At 52.2% G+C, this 20,111-nt stretch overlaps 2 protein-coding genes across 10 annotated transcripts in view; both read left to right on the forward strand.

Moving 5' to 3' along the window:
* CPEB1 (cytoplasmic polyadenylation element binding protein 1) overlaps positions 1-14,276 on the forward strand; it is a 96,333-nt gene extending 82,057 nt beyond the window's left edge. For 7 of the 9 annotated variants that reach the window (XM_011225707.3, XM_034667827.1, XM_034667828.1 and 4 more), the window contains 9 exons: positions 1,176-1,402; positions 3,149-3,401; positions 5,241-5,354; positions 5,663-5,767; positions 6,661-6,797; positions 9,636-9,834; positions 11,064-11,158; positions 11,695-11,775; positions 13,141-14,276. In XM_011225707.3, the coding sequence (XP_011224009.1) occupies positions 1,176-1,402; positions 3,149-3,401; positions 5,241-5,354; positions 5,663-5,767; positions 6,661-6,797; positions 9,636-9,834; positions 11,064-11,158; positions 11,695-11,775; positions 13,141-13,251 (1,322 nt within the window). In that variant the 3' untranslated portion in view covers positions 13,252-14,276. The remainder of the gene's footprint in view (positions 1-1,175; positions 1,403-3,148; positions 3,402-5,240; positions 5,355-5,662; positions 5,768-6,660; positions 6,798-9,635; positions 9,835-11,063; positions 11,159-11,694; positions 11,776-13,140) is intronic. The other 2 variants (XM_034667829.1, XM_034667830.1) reach the window with 1 other exon arrangement.
* Positions 14,277-16,435: 2,159 nt separating this feature from the next.
* Positions 16,436-19,030, forward strand: RPS17 (ribosomal protein S17). Its single transcript, NM_001304891.1, is given in 6 exon segments — positions 16,436-16,465; positions 16,711-16,862; positions 17,038-17,143; positions 17,663-17,728; positions 18,932-19,011; positions 19,013-19,030. Coding segments are annotated over 5 exon segments (407 nt in total). The 5' UTR covers positions 16,436-16,462; the 3' UTR covers positions 19,013-19,030.
* The last annotated feature ends 1,081 nt before the right edge of the window (positions 19,031-20,111 follow it).

Genomic DNA, 20,111 nt, shown 5'->3' on the forward strand with positions numbered 1-20,111 from the left:
TTCCCCGTCTTCAGATGAGAACATTCTCAGATGAACATTTCGTCCCTGGCATTCATGCCACTGTGCTCTGTGGCAAAGCCCTTTTATTCCTCATCCTCATGGATAAAAGGCGTGTTTTCCTTTGGATTCCTTATGACTTCAAGGCTAAGGGTGGAAAGATGTTGTCCCCTTCTGTCCACTTTACCTCCTTTACCTCTTCTGGCCTTTGCTTCACTCTTTTTTGATGCTTGGTATTTAAATATTTATTGTGCGCTGGGCACTGCTCCGTTGAGCACTTTCCATCTGCTGTCTTAATTATCGAACCTTCCCGACAAATCTATGAAACCGTTGATATTCCGCTCCAGATGTCATGAGAACATGGGGACTCCACAGGCTTCACAAAGCACACAGCTACGGGGAGGGAGTGTCAGACCTAGGGTTCTAGCCCAGGTTTATCCTAAGCCAGAGTGGGGTTAACCACACTGTCCTTCTGCTTCCCTCCTCAGGGTCTGAGGTTCAGGGGTGAATGGGAGAGAGTCTGTTCATGCAAGAACTTTGCATGAGGGGGCTTTGCAGAGGAGGTGGCGTGCTCATGTTGAACCAAACTTGTGGGGCATGGCATGAAATTCAGTAAGGTAGCTATATAGTGTTAGAAAGGTGGGAATTCTTTGAATAAATATGTTGGTGGGCAGTAAGGAAGGAGTGTGGTTTGGGCTTCCTAATTGTGCCAAAGGTGTCTCCTACAGCAGCATGATGTGTGTATCCAGACATTACTAGCAGCTGTGACCAGGGTTCCTCCTGGCACAGTTTCCCAAATATTGGCACTGACCCTTGAGTCTGGGTGGCGGAGAGCAGTTCTTCCGCTGTTGGAGCAAGAACTCTTGTCTTCAGAAAGCCGTCCTGGAACTGCCTCTGACGGGCCCTAGTTGGCCATTGTCGGTGTTGGATGTCTGTCTGCTTGTTGCTCTCACCGTGGTCCTGCCGTGCTTCTGGAACTGCCTCTGACGGGCCCTAGTTGGCCATTGTCGGTGTTGGACGTCTGCCTGCTCGTTGAGCTCACCGTGGCTCTGCCCTGCTTCGGTGGTTGTGCCTTCGTGCATCTTCTCCAGCGGCTGTGGGAGAAAAGGGAAGGACTGTTGTTCGGGAAGGAAACAAAGAGGTGGTCCTAAGACTTCTTTATTCTGTTCTCTTCCTAGTACTGAGCATGCTCCACAACCCACTGGGCAGCGTCCTGGGGAAACCCCCCTTGAGCTTCCTGCCTCTGGACCCCCTTGGATCTGACTTGGTGGATAAGTTTCCAGCACCGTCAGTTAGAGGATCCCGCCTGGACACCCGGCCCATCTTGGACTCCCGTTCTAGCAGCCCCTCTGACTCAGACACCAGTGGCTTCAGTTCGGGATCAGATCATCTCTCGGACTTGATTGTATGTCACTTGTCGGGGAGTGGGGTGGGCAGGGCGAGCGAGCGTGCCGTGGAAGCGTGTCCACCAGCGTGCAGGCGGGAGGGGGAATGACGGAATCGGGGAGGCCACTGTGGACATGTAGAGAACCTTCATCCTCCACAGAGGAGACGATGCCTTGTACGCTCACTGAGCAGCACATTTCAGGACCCAAGCAGCGGACTCTCCTCTTACAAGTTACTTCAAGGGCTCTGAGAAATAGTTAATTTCAAAAGTTAATATGAGAGGTCCTGCATTGTTCTCTTTCTTGACCTGCTCGGTTGTTTTCTTGAGCCTTGAAACAGAACCGTTTACGTACCTTTACGTATGTTATCTCAGAATTTCTAGGTGAAGATTTTAAAAATCACACGTTAGTAATTATCAGAGCGAGGATTTTAATCCAGATCAGACTGACTGTAGCTCCTGTGTTCTAGTTACTGACCCATGCCACCTCCGTGTGAGGCCATGATGAACCTATGAACTGTGGCCTCAGAGTTAATCTGTGTACCACACGCCCCTTCTCCACAGCTGTGCGTGACAGGAGTGGCACCTGAGCAAAGTAGAATTGGCGGGCGGATTAGAGTAGATGAGGGACAGGGGACGTGAGAGGTAAATACATGGGAATGGCAGTGAGGAATCATCCTTAGATAAAATACAATTTCAGGCGCTTTCTGAGCCTGACTTTCTCTACTGCCAGATCCCCTCAGCTGACTGTTCAGTGAATACGAAGGCTTCTTTCGCCGCCCTCTTCTCCATCCAGTGCTGGTAGCGTTGGATGTGGTTAGTTTCCCATCCATCGCGTGACCTTTTAGGACCCACCTGGTCTCCTGTCAGCCTGCCCTAGAATACAAAGGCTGGCATTGGTGTTCCCACTGCTTGTTGGTTTTCTCTGTTTAATCCATGTTTCCAGAAGGGTAACCACAAACAGGTCCCTTTGATTTCTCTGGGCTGTAGTTTACTCCCCTATAAAATGGGGTTAGATGCTTCTGGTTCTGCTTATGTTAATTCAGATGGTGCTCAGTCTTGGAAATTTACCTCATAACTAGCTTTGATATTTTGGGATTTTGTTGAAAGAATTTTCTCAGATACCCAACCCCAAGGGTTAATTGATGAAGCGTTGTGGGCAGACAGCCCACAGAAGGGGGAAATAGAGGCAGTATTCAAACTTATAGGAAATAGTCTGAGTAATTAGTTTGTGTTTTTTTGATAATGTGGTATCATTTTTACCCACTTAAGTTAGTAAAATTTAGAGCCTTGACACAAGCTTAGAGTGAAACCCACACTCTCATACGTTTTTGATAGAAAGCAGAACCCTCCTAGAAAGCATTTTGGCATTTTACATCTAGGAATTGGACCCCAAAAAACCACACAAAGCAAGAAGAAGCTGTACCTTAAAGTTTGTGTTCATAATCCTGAAAACTTGGAATGTGTCTAAATATTAAACAGTAGGGGAATAGGTTAGTGAAATTTAGCTTTTTCCCCTAAATAGATTATCATAAATTAAAAATGACTACGAAGACTTGCCTGGGGATATGAAAAAAATGTTGAGTTGGGGAGAACAGGATTTGTTTAAATTTTAGTATAAGGACAACTAATAAAAAAAATGCATAGGAAGAAAGTCTAAAAGAAAATATCAGAGCTAAATGGTATAATTTCTATATAGAGTATGATTACTACTTTCATAACAAAACTGTCCTTTAAAAACCCATGTCTTCCTTTTTCCTCCCCTAGTCAAGCCTTCGCATTTCCCCTCCCCTGCCCTTCCTGTCTCTGACGGGGGGTGGTCCCAGAGACCCTTTAAAGATGGGGGTTGGGTCCCGGATGGACCAAGAGCAAGCTGCTCTCGCTGCGGTCAGCCCCTCCCCAACCAGTGCATCCAAGAGATGGCCAGGAGCTTCTGTGTGGCCGTCCTGGGACCTCCTCGAAGCCCCCAAAGACCCCTTCAGCATCGAGAGAGAGGCCAGGCTGCACCGGCAAGCTGCAGGTGAGTGTGGCCATGGCCAGGCCTGGAGCCTGTTCTGGGCACAGGGAGTAAGTGGCCTTAGTTCACAGACTGGTGAACTGTTCAGAAGGGGCCCTGGTTGTGTGGTGAAGTCTCTGGTGTGTTCTGTGGTGTAAGTGCTAATGGGACAAACTCAGGGACTTCTTTGAGGTTGAGCAGAGAGGAAAGAGGCTGTGCCCATGTGGGGTTGGACCCACCTCTCTGTCGTGCTCTTCAGGGGTGGGTGTGTTCAGGAGAAACCCTGGAAGCGATGCCCAGGATTTTGTCTACCTCTCCCCTTTCTAATTCCGAGCCCTGTCAGACATAGCCCATGCTGGAGCTTTCTTTCCGAGGCTTTCTGATGGGTATGCTCAGGGAGGCACTGTGGGGTAGGTGGTCCATGTGTCAGCCTGGTCTCCCAGGAACCCTCAGGCTCTGTCATCTGAGTTCAGACACGTATTGGATCTGTCCCCTCTTACACCGGTGCTTGGAAATAGAGGAGTCTCAGTAAGTTGCTCACCGAAGCTTCAGGGAGGTAGATCGATGCTCACTGACGCTCTTCTAAGGTTCTGGAGTTGAGACTAAGTGAATGTCAGTTCTCCATCCATTTGCTTCTGTAGGCTTCATATGTCTATCTTTCCCACCACAGAGCTGGACCTGATCTCATTCTCCCCTGGTGTTTCTGCTGCCCTGTTCACTTAATGGTTTTGGCAACCTGTGGTTGTACTAGTGCCATTGTTTGCCTATGAAATGACATTACCTTGCTTTTGGATGAGGCCATTGTATTGATTTATGTTTTTGTTTGCAAAATATTGCTGATGGTACCCAAGTTCTTGGTGTAGCAACACATTGGGCCTGTGCCTTTTAAGGAATGAGCTTCCATGTCATTGTCCTGGGTGGATGTGATGGTTGGTTTCATTGGCTCTCTGCCCCAGTGCTGAAGGACTAAAACGGGCAAGGACTAGCCAGTCCCCACTGATCTGGAAAGGCACAGACTGAGACGGGTTGAAGGCCAAAGTGGTCACCAAGAACAGAGAGGCCTCTAGAACTTTTCAGAACAGGCCAAACAAGATGGTTTCTCCTCTGTACAGCAAGAAGGGTTTCTTAACGAGGTGCTTGAGTCAGAGAAACTTCACAATGGGTTTAGACAAACTTGCATTTGGTATAAATAGAAAGCGGGGTGGTTGGGGGAAAATCCTTTATCTTACAGTATTGGCATCAAGGAAGGCCCGTGTCTGTGGAGGTGCTGTGAAGGTAGCTCTGGCAGTGAGGGGACATGGTTCTGCATAGGGGACCGGTGGGGACATTCTTGTCTTGTTGGGTTGCTACTGGTGGTTTTTACTGGCACTGTCCTGACTTCTGTGACTGAGTTCAGAGTGAAGACCAGGGAACAGTAGAATGTTCCTTGTTTGAACATTTGGGGAGAAGGCCAATTTGGGCCAGTAAGCCTGTAGGACATTGTATACAAAATTGCTTTGTTGGTTTTAAAGTAATTAGAAATTTAATTAGTACTGTAAGCCATGACTAGATAAAACGACTTTGTGGTTGGCTTCTCAGTCACATGTTTGAAAATAGCTTGGGTTGGGATCACTTTTACCCTGCATAACTGCTTTGCTCTTCCCCTCTGTTCCAGTGGAGACAGAATTAGGGATTTGTCACACTGGGCTGACTGGTTTGATGAGGTGTAAGGTTTCTTGCCTTTGGGAATCCTCATGGATGTCCTCCCAGGCAGCCAGGCTGGGACCATGGCCTGTCTGGTTCTTTCTGGATAAGTTCATCCCAGAAAAGAGCAGTGACTTTGTTGATCCTCTGACCCCATTTCTCTCTTTGTCATCTACAAAGCTGTGAATGAAGCCACCTGTACCTGGAGTGGCCAGCTTCCTCCCCGGAACTACAAGAACCCCATCTACTCTTGCAAGGTGTTCCTAGGAGGCGTTCCTTGGGATATTACGGAAGGTGAGCTGCCTCTGAGACCTGCTGCTTTGAGCACTGAAGGTGGGGCTGTCTCTCAAGAGCACTAAGCCTGGACTTGAGGCCAGGGCTGAACCTCGGCCCAAGCACAGGGTAGTACAGGAGTGAGTGAGGGCGGGGGTGCATTTTTAGACACCCGTATTGTTTCTGTGTCTATTACCAGAGACCCAAGGTCAATTCTGAGTTGTTTGTCAAGGGAGAGAAGTCTGAGAGAGGAGCACTGGTCCTGTGCTTGCGCCTTCCTGGGGAGGGGGACCCGTCAGTTTCTGCCATTCTTTTCCATCTCCCTGCAGCTGGATTGGTTAACACCTTCCGTGTTTTTGGCTCTCTGAGTGTGGAGTGGCCTGGTAAGGATGGCAAGCACCCCCGGTGTCCTCCCAAAGGTAATATGCCTAAAGGTAATACAGACATGGTAGGAACTTTTTTTTCCCCTCCCTAGTACGTAATTGCACTGAGGGATGCTGGGCTGTCCCAGCTGCATGCTGGTAACTTGGTTTGGGCACTCGAGAGCACAGAACTTTCAGCTGTCGGCACTCCTTTCCAACCCAGCACATCCTTTGGCTTCCTTGAGCTAATGTTCTCTGTCCACACCTACACTGCAGTTGGAGCTGCCTGTGAATCTTGCTATGTGCAGTTCCTTGTGCACTTCCCTCCAAACCTGAACCCTGGCAGCTACTTTCCTCTCAAAATGAGGCGTTCAAAAAGCTTTCCTTTGACTGCCTTTCTTGCCCAGTTACATTGTTGCCTGACCTAATTCTGAGATCCCTTTGGAGTTGGCAGGAATGAGGACCAAGCATCTGATTCCTCACTGGTCTGAAATGAGATCCCTTCCCTGTAGAAAGGAGCAGGTGCTATTTTCACTCTGCCCCATCTTCACTGAAAATGTTCCGATGAACTGAACCAGTGGTCTAACTAGGCTTTTAAAGCAATACCTCCGTGCCCCAGCAGACGGGCCACAGACCTCCCATCCTCCCTGCCCCAGGACAGCCTGGCTCTGCTGACCGGAACATGCTGTGTTCTGGGATGAAGAGCCGTGTGGTTATGATGGGATCCTGTGTCCCACCTTGTCCTTTCCCTCCCTCAGGTGGGAGATGGGGTGCTTCTCCCTCGCTTGGCCCAGCCATCTGACCCGGCAAGTGCTTCCATTCAGAAAGACATTCCAGGAGTAGGACAAACATGTATCTTACACATGAGGCCATTTCTCTGGGAAGAAACCCCCTACTGCAAAACCAAGCCTGAGGAATAACCACCCCAGGGATGTTAATGCTGTTTCTCCTTTTATTGGAAATAGGGTATGTGTATCTGGTCTTCGAACTAGAGAAGTCTGTCCGGGCCTTGCTTCAGGCTTGCTCTCATGACCCGCTGAGCCCAGATGGTCTGAGCGAATATTATTTCAAGATGTCCAGCCGGAGGATGCGCTGCAAGGAGGTGAGTTAGCACGACGTCCTCTCCGGGTCAGGGTGCTTCGCGTGTGAGGCATGGATTTCCTGGGGTGGGTGAGTATGCGGACGGCGGGCGAGCATTCCTACTGAGACAAGAAGGCTGCTCCTCCTGTGTTAGGGGAAGGACAACAAAATACTCCCTTACAGTAGAAAAACAAAAAACCTCTGGGCCTTCCTTGTGTCTGTGTGCTCCTGCCTGTAGAGGTCAGTCTGTGTCCTGGCCCTTATTCTAGCCAACATCTCTGTCCCAAACGTCTGGTCTTAGAAATGAAATTGAAAACAGCAGCTTTCTCTACTTGGAATTAACTGATAATCTGCAGCTGTGTTTCCCTGTTCCTGCCCTCAGGCTGTGCCTCCGACCTCCCAGTCTGTGGCGGGTCAGTTCCTCCTTAGCTCGCACGATCCATGGAGCACCTCTTGGCTCCCATTCAGGGCTTGCTCACTATGTGCGTTCCTCCATATGCTTCTCCATCTTGACGCCTTCTCTGCTCATGGCCTCGTGTGCCTGTGCCCTTAGCATCATGGGTCTCTAGCGGTGTTACTGCACCTGCGACCCTCACTGCTGGGGCTGCCAGGGCCCTTCCTGGGTCCCGTCTCAGGCTTACTGAGTCAGTTTGGGAGGAGCGTAAGAATCTCCACTTTGGAACAAGCTCCACAAATGGTTCTAGTGGGTGATGTTCGAGAACCATTTGTCAAAGGAAGTTCTGCGCTCAGGAATCAGTGTTGTTTTTTTTAAAAACCTGGTTCCAGAGAACACTTCTGTGATACTGGGCTAGCTACTTAATATATCTGAACCTTCATTTCCTCATCTATAAAATGGGGACTTGAAATGCCTATTGTGGTAGAAAGATCAGCAGTTGGCAGGGGTTATGGAGGAGGGAGGGACGCATAGCTGGAGCCACAGGGGTTTTAGGGCGGGGAGACTACCTGGTGTGATACTGCAGTGGTGGGATCATATCCTTACACATTTGTCTAGACTCACAGAATGTACACAGACACCGAGACTGAACCATGGGGAAACCACCACTTCGGGGGGTGATGAGGTATTGGTGCAGGTCCCCCGATCGTAGCGCAGGCACCGCTCTGGTGGGGGCTGCTCGTGGGGGTGGGGCGTGCCTCAGAGCATGGAGAACGTGGGAACTCTGCTCTCAGCTCAGCTTCTCTGTGAACTTAAAACTGCTCTAGGAAGTAAAGTCAGTTAAACTCTGTAGGATAAGGGGGGAAAAAACCAAGATGGTCACATTGGGTTTAAAATAAAATAATCCAAGTAACAAAGCTGGCTCTTTATTTTATAGATGTTTCCTGGTGCTAATTCACATTCTGTCTTAGTGGCAGGGTAAGTTGGTCTTGCAGCTGCCCTTTCCCGCTGTGTGGGGCTCACACAGCTCTCCCACCTCCTTACACTCTAGGACTTGGTTAACCTGCTCCGTCGTCCCTGTTCCCTGCTTTCACGGTGAGAGGCTGCCACAGCCACACCACAGACCCCTGGCCCTCCTCAGTGCCCCTGCTGGCACCTCCCCATCTCCTGTCCCCGCCTCGTCACCTTGTAGTGATTCCCTCCCTTTGATGCGCTGACTCTCGGCTGTCCTGGAAGTCCTTCCTCTCAGACTCTTCTCTGCCACCAGTGCAGTCAGAATTGGACTCTCTTCTCTCCCCGTCACTTCAGTCGCTCCTGTGGCTCTGCTCTCGCTTTCAGAGCCACACTCCTCTCTCCAGCCTCACATCCTCCTTGAGCCCTGCCTTCCTGTGGGACCTTCTTGGGGATGTCCTGTAATCCAGACTCTTGTGTTTAGTGTAAGAAAAAGCTTGGAAAGCTTGCTGGCCCCTGGGATATAGGCCAAGATGGTGATACTTCTCCATGGGGGTGGAAAAAGCAAAACGGACTTTTCATCTTCCCATGAAATGAGATTGTCCTGGTACCTGCCGTCAGGCACTCATCCCACGGTCTTCTAGGCCTGGACCCCTTCAGCCTCGACTCCTCATTCTCCCACCAGGCCCCAGCGGTCTCACTTGTGCAGCCTCCTCTGTGGAAGAATCTTCTTGGCCTTGGCCTGTTCTGTGCCCAGCGCCACCAGGACCTCCAGGTCCTCATCACCCGTCCTCTCAGCTGTGGTTTCCACCTCAGATCTCTTCCTGCTTCGAGACTTTTTGCTGTTGTCGTTGTTGGATCTTCACAGATTAACTTTCCAAAAACACCAGTCATCTGTCAGCTCACTTCCTTGTGGAGTCTTCTGCCTGCTATGCCAGATTTTGTTCTAGGCTCAGGGCACTCAGGGGCAAAGGACACGGTCACCTCCTGCCCTGTAAGCCGTCCACCCTGCCTCTCTCCAGTTACTCCCTGTCCCTGGCACACGCCCGATCCTGTGCACATTGGGCCAGCAGCCGTCTCATAGTGGGACCTCGAGCATCCCCACCCTCTGTCCTTCCAGCTCTTACCCTTCAGTCTGAGTCCCTTCTGCCCCAGGGACATCGTGCTCTCTGTGGCTCTGTGGTCCTCTGCTGGAACCATACAGTTGACGGTAGTGACAGAGGGCTAGGTTCCTGGGTGTGACAGCTGGGACTGTTTCGCTTGCTCTCCAGGATGACTGGTTGCTGTTCACTTGTTTCCCCCATTTTGGACACACAGACTCAGCGAAACCCATCTCTGGTGGGGGTGAGGTGGCTGCTGCGTGCCTGTGTGCCTGGGACTGGGTGGTGCCCCCGCGCCCCCACTGGGTGGGCCTCGGAACCCAGCTGGAGTGCGTCCTGAGCATGTGCCTTGCGGCACGAGGGCCCGTCTCTCCGGCTCCCTGCCAGGGCTCACACGTCTTTGGGTGGTTTCCAGGTGCAGGTGATCCCCTGGGTCTTGGCTGACAGCAACTTTGTCCGGAGCCCCTCGCAGAGACTCGACCCCAGCAGGACGGTGTTTGTCGGTGCTCTGCATGGGATGCTCAACGCCGAGGCCCTGGCGGCCATCTTGAACGACCTATTTGGTGGAGTGGTGTACGCTGGGATTGACACAGATAAGCACAAGTATCCCATTGGTAAGTGTCCCACTTCTGTGTGGGAAAGCTTGGTGGCCCCTGGGGCCTTGCTAGACCGAGATTGTGATACTTCCCATGGGAGTGGAGAGGGAGGCCTGACCGAGGTCTGCAGATGAGCTCCTACCAGCAGCATAGCGTCGTTCTCTAGAGAAGCCATCAGTCCTGCCCCTTGCACCCACCCCTCTCCCTCCACCTCGCACGAACGGGGGGAAAGTGGTAGATCATAGGAGGTGAAAGTGAGACCGGAACTTTGGTTGGAAGCTCAGAGCTCATAGCCAAACCAGTCTGCAACAAGAACAGGTATATTTCATTCAAAAGCAGGACCTCCCTGAACTTGCCTGTTTTTTTTAAGAGTTCTTGAAAAGTGGCCTCGTCTCCAGGGGCAGAGACCAATGAAGGACGATGCCAGGTGACTCAGGCAGCAGAGTGTAGTCATGGCCTGTGCTGTCCTCGCTGAGGGGAGTCAGCGGCCCTAACTTCTGGGTTTTTATCAGCCCCCCTGAGAAAGGAGGTTCATTTCTCAACCATAGCAGAGTAATCTTGGTGGTGGGGTTTGGAGGTGGAGCAGGGCCTGGACTTTGTGATCAAGACATGGCTAAGCCACCTCCCCAAATGCTTACTCTGCCCACCCACACTGAATCTGGTGGGGAGGGAGCACCGCGTGCTGATCCCTGCTGCACTGCACACGGGGCGCGGGGACCAGAGAGGCTGTGGGGCCGCAGCTGCATTTGGCAGGATGGGTCGTCTTGTGGCTTCCCGGCTCCATCTCTGGAGTGCCTCCAGGCCAGGAGGGGTTTGCCTGCCGCCCTCCCTTCAGAGATGTGTTCTCTCTGCGTCTTGGTTCCCACTCTTACCCCTGCCTGTGCTTCTGCCAGGACCAGAGGCATCTCTGCCGGCCCCCGTCTCAAGCAGCACGTCCTTTCCCCGTGCTAGCAGTCTGCATGACTACACTGTTCAATAAATGGGGTTGCTGAATGCTTAAAATACGGCTAGTGTCACGTGTTCAAATGATAATATCTGGGATATATTGGGTTAAGTAAATTATATTATAAAAATTCCACCACTTTTTTTTCACTTCAACGTGGCTACTTGAAGACTTAAAATTACATAAGTATCTCACATCATATTTCTGTCTGACAGCCCTGGTCTAGAAACAGGGTGTCCTGAGTGTTGACAAGTAGCATTTGGGAGAATTTGGCTAGAAGGTAAGTTTGTTCTCTTGTCCCTAGGGTCTGGTCGTGTGACTTTCAATAACCAACGTAGTTACCTGAAAGCGGTCAGCGCTGCTTTTGTGGAGATCAAAACCACCAAGTTCACCAAGAAGGTGAGTGCGCTGGTCTGAACCCTCAGTCTGGGTCTTCACTACCCACGGCAGGCCTGAGACTGGAGCCGTTCGTGTGCTGGGGTGCCCAGGGAGTGGGCCAAGTGAGCTTGGGGTTGGGCGTGGCCTGGCCATGGCAGAATCCGGAGGGAGAGGAGCTGGGACCGTGGAGTCTCTTCAACATGTGAGGTGTCTCCGCTCACTGGGTGTTTGATCAGCATTGCTTGGGCAGCCTGGCTTCCTATTCTCCAACCTGACCTGAGTCCTCTGAACGCTTGCTTTTTGCTGGGCGATGGAATGGTGGCGTCAGATTTGCTGAGAAACGCATGCAGATGCAGTGGTGTGTGTTGGAGCCTGCTGGCCTGGCCTTCTGTGCTGTGTGGATCTGTCCTCTAGGGGCTCTGTACTCTGCCCGTAATCCTCCTTTAAAACGAGACCTCCTACACTCCTGTGTATACTCAGTAATGCCCCTTCTCTTCTGGCCCCTTTGGCCTCCTGGAGAGAAGAGCCACTCACTCTCCCGTTCTTGCTTTGTGCAGGTTCAGATTGACCCCTACCTAGAAGATTCTCTGTGTCATATCTGCAGTTCTCAGCCTGGTCCCTTCTTCTGTCGAGATCAGGTGAGTCCCCAGGGCACTTGAGATGTCTAGGAAGTCCCTGCCCTCAATTAAAAATTGTCACGCCACATTTGTCCCTAGAAAGTTGATGCTCTTGCAGTTGTCTAAGAACGCACAAAGGAGGCAGCGGTCATGTTCTCTGACGGTCAGACCAGGGAAACAAGCCCTTGGGAAAGCTTGTTGAGTTGAGTCTTAACACCTTGGCCCTCCCCTTGCCTGTGGCACGACCACCGACAGGACATCTTTGTGCATGAAAGGAACCTGAGTGGGTATGGTCAGTAGCACCTGTAAGCTGAGTACAATAGTTCTAACTCAGGCCTTTCTCCATTGATCTTCCCCTGCTCAAGGATCCCTTCTTCACTTGTGAGCCTCTGGACTCTTGATATTTGTACCTGGTTTCTATCCACAGTTGTCAGAGTGGGCAGCTTTCTGTTGAATGGTCCTGGGTGGCAGGAGCAGGGCTCTGGGTGCGTTAGGGCCGTGTTTCTCTTATGTTAATGAGCACACATTTGAGGATCTTGTTTAAATGCAGATTCCGACTCGGGTTTGGAGTGGAATGTGAGATTCTTTATTTCTGACAAGTTTCGAGGTGGTGTCAGTGTGGCTGGCCTGGTACCACACTTGGACAGGAGTAGGGGAGGTTTGGGGCTTGTTCACACACGAGCAGGCAGCCGTGCTTGGGTTTTTGCATGGTGCTTATTGCTCAGGTCAGAGGCTCCAGGTAGGTCAAAGTTAACCCAGAGGCTCCAGAGGGAGGGTGTGAGTAAATTTGGGTTATCGGGTAAAGGCCAGAACGTGTATCTCTCTGAGGAGCCTCCTCTAGCCGACTTCTGTGTGTCCCTATCATTCACAGCTGACTGCCATCTTCAGGTCACTGTTCAGAGGTTGGTGGGTTGGCTGAGGTTGCACGGCTGGCCAGAGCTAGGACCAGGCCTGTGGTGCATACCCCATCGCCTCTCCACTTAGTGTGAAGAGGAAGGCATGTTGCCTAGCATTAGGACATGGAGCTGCTGTCTTTGAATGTTCTCCCAAATTAGCAGCCATATGATGCAGCTTTGTAGGAGGTGGGAAGGGCAGGGGACCTGAAGAGCAGCCCCGGGGGTGGGAGGGAGTGCGGGGAGCTGGCGCCCTCTCTGTTCACAGTAGGAGCGCAGCACGTTTGCTTGAGTTGGGCACTTAGTGGGTTTACCGCAGTTGATCAGGCCACTGTTAGGGGTGAAAATGTTCCCCAAGACCATGTCTTCTAACCACAAAGAGGCCACCAGGAATCCCTGCTCCCTCTCCAGCAGGGCAGGCAGGCAGCTCCCGCAGCAGCCCCTCGCTGTTGCTGACGCGGGCAAGGCGTCTCTCCTCCTTCTCCCCCACCAGGTGTGCTTCAAATACTTCTGCCGGAGCTGCTGGCACTGGCGGCACAGCATGGAGGGCCTGCGCCACCACAGCCCCCTGATGCGGAACCAGAAGAACCGAGATGCCAGCTAGAGGGCCTGGCCGTGCCCGGTGGCCTGTGGCGCCCAAGGCTGGCAGGTCAGGCAGCCGCCTGCACCGTCCTGCCCCTGGCGACCAGGGAGCTGGCTTCCCAAGGACAAGGGAAAATCGTAGTCACCTTTGCACTTGCTGAATCTGTCTTTGTTTCTGCACTAATTAATGCACAATGAGTTCTGTCGGGTTTTGTTTTCAGGGGGTGCGCCAGGGCAAGGACGTTCTGGCTCACCCTCCAAGCGACTCTGTAGTTTTCCCAGATTTTAGTTTCTCATTTTGCCGATGAAAAGCAAAAAAGAACTACGTGTCCGGAAGGTATTGACACGATGCCTACATCTAGGTTTATTTATTAAAAGCGCTTTTTTACATTCCTTGCAATACTGATGGTGGTGATGCGCAGGTCTCGTTGGTTTCATTCTCGCAGTTGCCATACAGTGCCTTTCCATTTATTTAACCCCCACCTGAACGGCATAAACTGAGTGTTCAGCTGGTGTTTTTTACTGTAAACAACAAGGAGACTTTGCTCTTCATTTAAACCAAAATCATATTTCATATTTTACGCTCGAGGGTTTTTACCGGTTCCTTTTTACACTCCTTAAAACAGTTTTTAAGTCGTTTGGAACAAGAGATTTTTTTTCTTTCCTGGCAGCTTTTAACATTATAGCAAATTTGTGTCTGGGGGACTGCTGGTCACTGTTTCTCACAGTTGCAAATCAAGGCATTTGCAACCAAGAATAAAACATTTTTTTTTGGATTTGAAAAAACTGGACCGGATAAACGGTATTTGAGCGGCTGCTGTATATAGTTTTAAATGGTTTATTGCACCTTCCTAAGTTGCACTTATGTGGGGGGAGGGTTGATAGAAGTTTTTAATCACAAAGTCACAGGACTTTTTTCTTTTGTAACTGAGCTAAAAAAGGGCTGCTTTTTGGTGGGGGCAGATGAAGGCTCACAGGAGCCCTTTCTCTCAGAGGGGACAAGTACCCTTCCCTTATTTCTTTTATTTGAGAAGTGTATGAAGCAACAGTTGCAGTCACGGAAATGCTACTGGAATTTGAAAACTTGACTTTTTCTTTCTTCTTTTTTAAAAAAAAAAACAAAACAAAAAATCTACTTGCCCCTCTTTGGGAAGCTGTGTGCCAAAGAACCAGTGTCATAACCCCCCCTCCCTCCTGCTGAGCTGACGTTGCATTGTTGCATATCCCAGCTACTCTGTGGGTTTCGTGAAGCTGTGTGTGAAGTCTCTACCTCATTGTAGTATATGCAGGCAAGACTGCACTCTCCTACAGATGTGTGGAGTAAGCTGTGGTGTAGTTTTTTTGGCACATAATAAACACGTTGCAGCAGAGTTCTCGTTGTCTCTGTGTCTGAGGTGTGGGAGCCAAGGGGCAATAGGGTAATAAGGCTTGAGAGTAAAACTTAGTGTTTCCTTGGATTTTCTGTGATGGATTCCAGCCCAGGTTGGCAGTGGGGTCACGGGGAGACCTGCCCCTGCAAGTACTTCTTGGTCACTTCCGTGGTCAAATGCACCTCGGAGACGCCTCTCTGGCGGGTGGGTAGCTTTAGTCCAAGCATAAAAAGCCCTCACGCGTACATTCTCAAAGTCCCAGACCCAGCCTGGAGAAACCGGAGGCACGGCTCCTCTGGCCGCTTGTTCTCAAGCTCTCCCAGGCCTTCCGGGAAGGCTTCCCGTCCTCTTGGACTGACTCGTGCTCGCCCAGTTCCTTTCTGAGAGGGAGAAACTTCCCTCCTGCTGTTCTCGGGAGCCCTGTTAATTCGGACTCTGTCACAGGCTCCGGGATTTGTGAGAGGGTCCGCTGATGAGTCTTCCAGGTAGTTGTGCCTGGGCCCAGCGCCTGGACTGATCCTTTGGATTCCGCTGTAGTCTAAGGTAGAGGGAACCTGACGCAGCGAAGCATCCGGCTGGTGAGAGGGGCAGTGACTCACGGTTGGAGGGGTGGGGAGTCCTTCAGCCGAGGAGGAGAGGCCTCGTCTTTCTCTGGAGGCCCGGCTGGCAGCTGCTGGCCAGGACGTTCGCTGGTAAAGTAAGCTCCTGCCACTTCTTCAGAGGAGCCTGACCGCCCTTTTGGTCTCCGCTTTTTCTCCTTTTCCTGAAGAAGCATCTCTCCCCTCCATCCCCGTCTTGTGCAGCTGCCACTTTCAGGTAGAGAGCTTCCTGTCCTCTGGCCTTCCATTCCCAGTCAGTTCAAAGTCCGCGGGCACTGGCCGAGGTGACCGGAAGGGAGTTGAGGGATGAGGCCCAGCCCGGTGCCCCTTAACTCCTGCAACCTGGCCAGCCCAGCCTTTCCTGAAGTCAGGTGGGGGCCTGGGACTTGCTTCAGCAGCGTTGCGGGGAGCAGAGCTGGAGGGAGGGGGCAGGGTATGCGAGCGGTGGTTTGCTCCGCTGGGCTTCCGAAGGCCTGGCTTGGGGATGGGTCCGGCAGCAAACCGTGCTGGTTGGAGGAGGTGCGTCTGGCTGGGAGCGCTGCAGGCGAACTGGGCCCTCTGCTTCCACGTTTGAGAGCTTGCTTTGTGGGGGGCACTGGGGACTAGGGAAGCAAAACGGCCCTTACTGTCGTGGAGCTCACCGTTAGCTGAGGAAACTAAGACAAGTCACCATGACAAGCAGCTTAAAAAAGGACGGTGATGCTACAAAAGGATAAAAGGGGAGAAAGCTCTCTGATAAGGTGACGCTTGACCAAAGACTTGGAAAAAACGGGATAAGCCTCTCCCAGTGGCACGCCTCTCCCCCAGGCTAGAAAAGGCAAGTCCCTGAGGCTGAGGGTCCTGGGCGGGGCGCCATCCCTACCTCCTTACCTTTCCACGCTCCCGAATGCCGTCCCAAGGATGCTAAAGCCTCCCTCCGTCTCGTGGGCACGTGCAAAAGACATGCACACCCTCTGTCTAGGGCACAGCAAACGATCCTGTCTCAGAACCAAGGAGCAGAAGAAGCGGGAGAACAGAACCGTAGGAGGGGCGGGGAGCGGGAGCGGAAGCGGGAGCCGCGCCCACGGGGGGGGCGGGCCAGGCACTCGCCCCGCCCACCAGAAGACCGCGGGTCGCCTGCATTTCCGCCCCGCCGCGCCGGGGGTCGCTGTGGAGCACCCGAGTCGGCTCTGCGAGTCCCGGGTTAGCCGGAAGTGCCTTTCTGGCCGGCTCTTTATAGGCCTCGCTTGTGCTTCCTGTTTCCTCTTTTACTATACCCGCCAACATGGTAGGTATCTTGGCCCGAGGCCCCGACTCCCTACAATCGTCCTCCATCCGCTGCTTTCCGCGGCCCCCAGCCCTCGAGGAAGGGCGCGGAGCCCCGCCAGGCCCCAGCCTCCGCGCTGAGCGGCGCGCTCCGGCGCTGCCCGGCCGGCCCTTCTCCGGTCCCGGGCTCAGCCGCAGCCCGCGAACCCCGCTGCCGTCGGAGGGCTGTCCTGGCTCGCGGGTGACGCTGTGTTCTCCCACCCGCAGGGCCGCGTCCGCACCAAAACCGTGAAGAAGGCGGCCCGGGTCATCATTGAGAAGTACTACACGCGCCTGGGCAACGACTTCCACACCAACAAGCGCGTGTGCGAGGAGATCGCCATCATCCCCAGCAAGAAGCTCCGCAACAAGATCGCAGGGTGAGCTGGCGGCGAGGAGCGCGGGCGGGGCGCGTGCGGGCTTCGCTGCGGGGTGGTCGTCCCGGGCGGTCGTGAGGGTTTGAGCTGGCGGGTCTGAAGGCGCGGGCTGGGCCCTGGCCCTCGTCGCTGCGGCGTCGGCGGCCTCACGGTGCTGCTGGGCATGTGTCTTTGGCAGCTATGTCACACACCTGATGAAGCGGATTCAGAGGGGCCCGGTCAGGGGCATCTCCATCAAGCTGCAGGAGGAGGAGCGAGAAAGGAGGGATAATTACGTGCCCGAGGTAAACTTGCGGGGTCTGCCTCCGGGCCTCCGGCTCATCCTCAGAGGTGGAGCAGGTTGCTGAGAACCTGCAGAGGGGTCCTCCGGCGAGTCTGAGCAAGGGGTCTCTTATCCATAGACCGCCCCCCCCCCCCGCTCCCGGCCAGCTGTAGGTGCCCAAAGTCATGTGCCGGTGTGATAGTCCTGTTCTTCCGTGCTGGGGCCCTTTAGGCCCTCCTGGTTCTTCCCAGCAGAGTCCTTGATGCTGTGCGTTTCATGGTTTGCCTTAGCATCTCATTCCTGAGCTGTTGCTTCCTCCTGAGGTTTTCTGCAAACCGGTTGGATGTTAGCGAGGGAATTACAAAGGTAGAAGCAGAAGGGTGCATCCCTGGGACCTGGAATCCTTAAGCAGACTGCCCACCTTGGAGGGTGCTGGCCCCCACCCCCGTTTCCTCTCGTTGAAGAATCCTGGAGAAACGGTGGGGAGAGGGAGAGATGATGACCCACTGATTGTTTGGGGGGCTTGCCCTGTTCCTTCTAGGTCTCAGCCCTGGATCAGGAAATCATTGAAGTAGATCCTGACACTAAGGAAATGTTGAAACTCTTGGTAAGTGTTGGCCGACTTCTAAAGGAGGACTTCCCCCCTGGTCGAGGACCATCCGTAGCTTTTCCTCTGTCCTCGCCATGTCCCAAGAGGCCCATCCTGTTACCTACCTTTACTACCTGAGGAAATGGTAACTTGAAGATTAGTGGGTGGCAGGGTTGGGAGTTCTGTCTACACTGCTAACCACTGGACAGGCTGCCTCCAAAATGGGGTTACCCTGTTATCCAAGGTGGAGATGGCCCTCCACGGAAGAGTTCCCAGAGCCAGTGGCCATTCCCCCATGACTTTCAGGACACCCGTCCTCCCTCCCCTCCTTCTGTTCGTGTGTACTGCCTGCCTCTGTGGCTGCTGCTCACATATGCCTCCCTGGTTCCAGCTCTGGTTGTCTTTTCATTTCATTTTTTGTGCCTTCCCTTGGGGACTTCACTGCGTGTGCGTCTATATGCTGACCACTCCGAAGAACTGTGCTCTCCTTCCCCTTACCAGATCGTTCAGCTGTCTTCATGTGGCTTCTCTCTATAGTTGTGCATAGTTTGGTGAAGGCAGCATGGCTTCAGAGCCCAGTACACAGTGACTTGAAGCAACTTCATTTTCTTTATGATCATGAAATGTTTGATTCAGGAAGGTAATGAACTTCAGTGTACCCACCAGGCAGCTTCAGAAAAACATGACCAGTATAGCTAAAGTCCACCGTGGATCATTTTCTCCAGAAATAACTTCTGTCCCGAATGCAACTTTGTAGTTTCAAATATAAAATTGGTTTTTGAGGATAAAATGAGAGGGAATTAAGTGTCAGGCCCTGGAAAGGAAATGGCACTGTATGTGGCCTAGAGCAGTGATTCTCAAAGGAAAAGATTTGACCTTCAGGACATTTGGTACTGTCCGGACACGTTTGGTTGTCAGAGCTGGGGAACACTAGCAGACATTAGTGGATGGAGGCCGTGGGTGCAGCAAAGAATCCTGCAGTGTACAGGACGGCACCCTGTGTTTGGGTGTTGGGGTGCATGTGCCTTCAGTTCGCAGGTAGGCTTCCTTGTAGTTTATGCTCTGGGGCAGGGAGAAGGCCCCTGTTGGGTTTCTGCAGGGTCCCACCAACCGGAGCCCAAGCCAGTGGAGGCTGACAGGCATGGCCTGCCAGTGCTCCTGGGACTTCATCACAGAGCTCACCGGTATAGCCACACTGAACCTATTTTGTTGTTTTTCTAGGACTTTGGCAGTCTGTCCAACCTGCAGGTCACTCAGCCTACAGTTGGGATGAATTTCAAAACACCGCGTGGAGCCGTTTAATCTTTCTTCTGTGCCGTAATATCTTCAATAAACCTTGGACAACAACCTTGCCTGTGTCCTGTGTGGTTTGGGTGCCAGTAGTGCTCAGGGCAGGAGTTCTTTCTCAAGGGAGAGATCCTGAAGAGCGCTCTGCAGTGTAAGCATTTGTAAGTGGCCTCTGGGCAGTGCCCATACAGACGGTGGGTGTGTTGGAGAGCTGAGCCACCCTGCCTCGTCCTGGCAGGCCCTGAGCACTCACCTTGGCTTCAGGTGGAAGTCAGGAGATGCTTTCCTCCTCGCCCCGCATGCCTGGGTGTTTGATCCTCGGCCTTTCCCAGTTACATACAATCTGGGCTAACGAGCCTGTCTTGAAAGGGTAACACACTCCTCACTTGTTTGAGGGTTGGGCTTTGTGGGTGGGAGATAGGATGGGTGGTGTCTGCCCGGTACCTGGAACACAGGAGATGCAAGTGTGAGTGGAGGTGGAGGGTCAGTGCAACTGGGATGCTTGTCTGCTGAGGCTGTGGGTTAGAGAGAGGGCAGGGCTGGTGCCTGCTCTCAAGTAATGAGAAGATGGAGCTGTTGCTAAGTTGGTCCACACGTTTGCTTTTCTGTCCCTGGCGGAGCTGGGCAAGCGTGGGTGTTGAGATCTCTGCAAGGAGGTGGCAGAAGCCTTGCCCATCTGCTGCTGTGAGGCAGATAGATACAGCAAACAACGTAAACATATGTAACAATGTTGATAGAAAAACATTTCAGAGAAGGTTGCAAATACAAGAAACTTCAAATACTCAGATCTACCAATTGTTCATTTTGCCCTAGTCGCTTTATACTCGAGTGTGTGTGTGTTTGTGTGTGCACATGCATGTATGCATATGAATTTCTGGTCTATTGAGATAAGTTAGAGGCATGCCCTTTTGACCCAAATATTTCAGTGTCTGTTTTCTAGGAACAAGGAAATTCTTTTACAAAACCAGAGTACAATGTTCAAAATCAGGAAACTTAACGTTGATACAACCATAATCAATTTTTGCCCATTTCCCAATAATATGTTTTATAGTCAGTTCTTTTCCCTGGCCCAGGATCCGATGCACGTAGTGCTCATGTCCTTCCAGCCTCCTTT

Source organism: Ailuropoda melanoleuca, chromosome 9 (assembly GCF_002007445.2).
Source record: "Ailuropoda melanoleuca isolate Jingjing chromosome 9, ASM200744v2, whole genome shotgun sequence".
Lineage (NCBI taxonomy): Eukaryota > Metazoa > Chordata > Mammalia > Carnivora > Ursidae > Ailuropoda > Ailuropoda melanoleuca.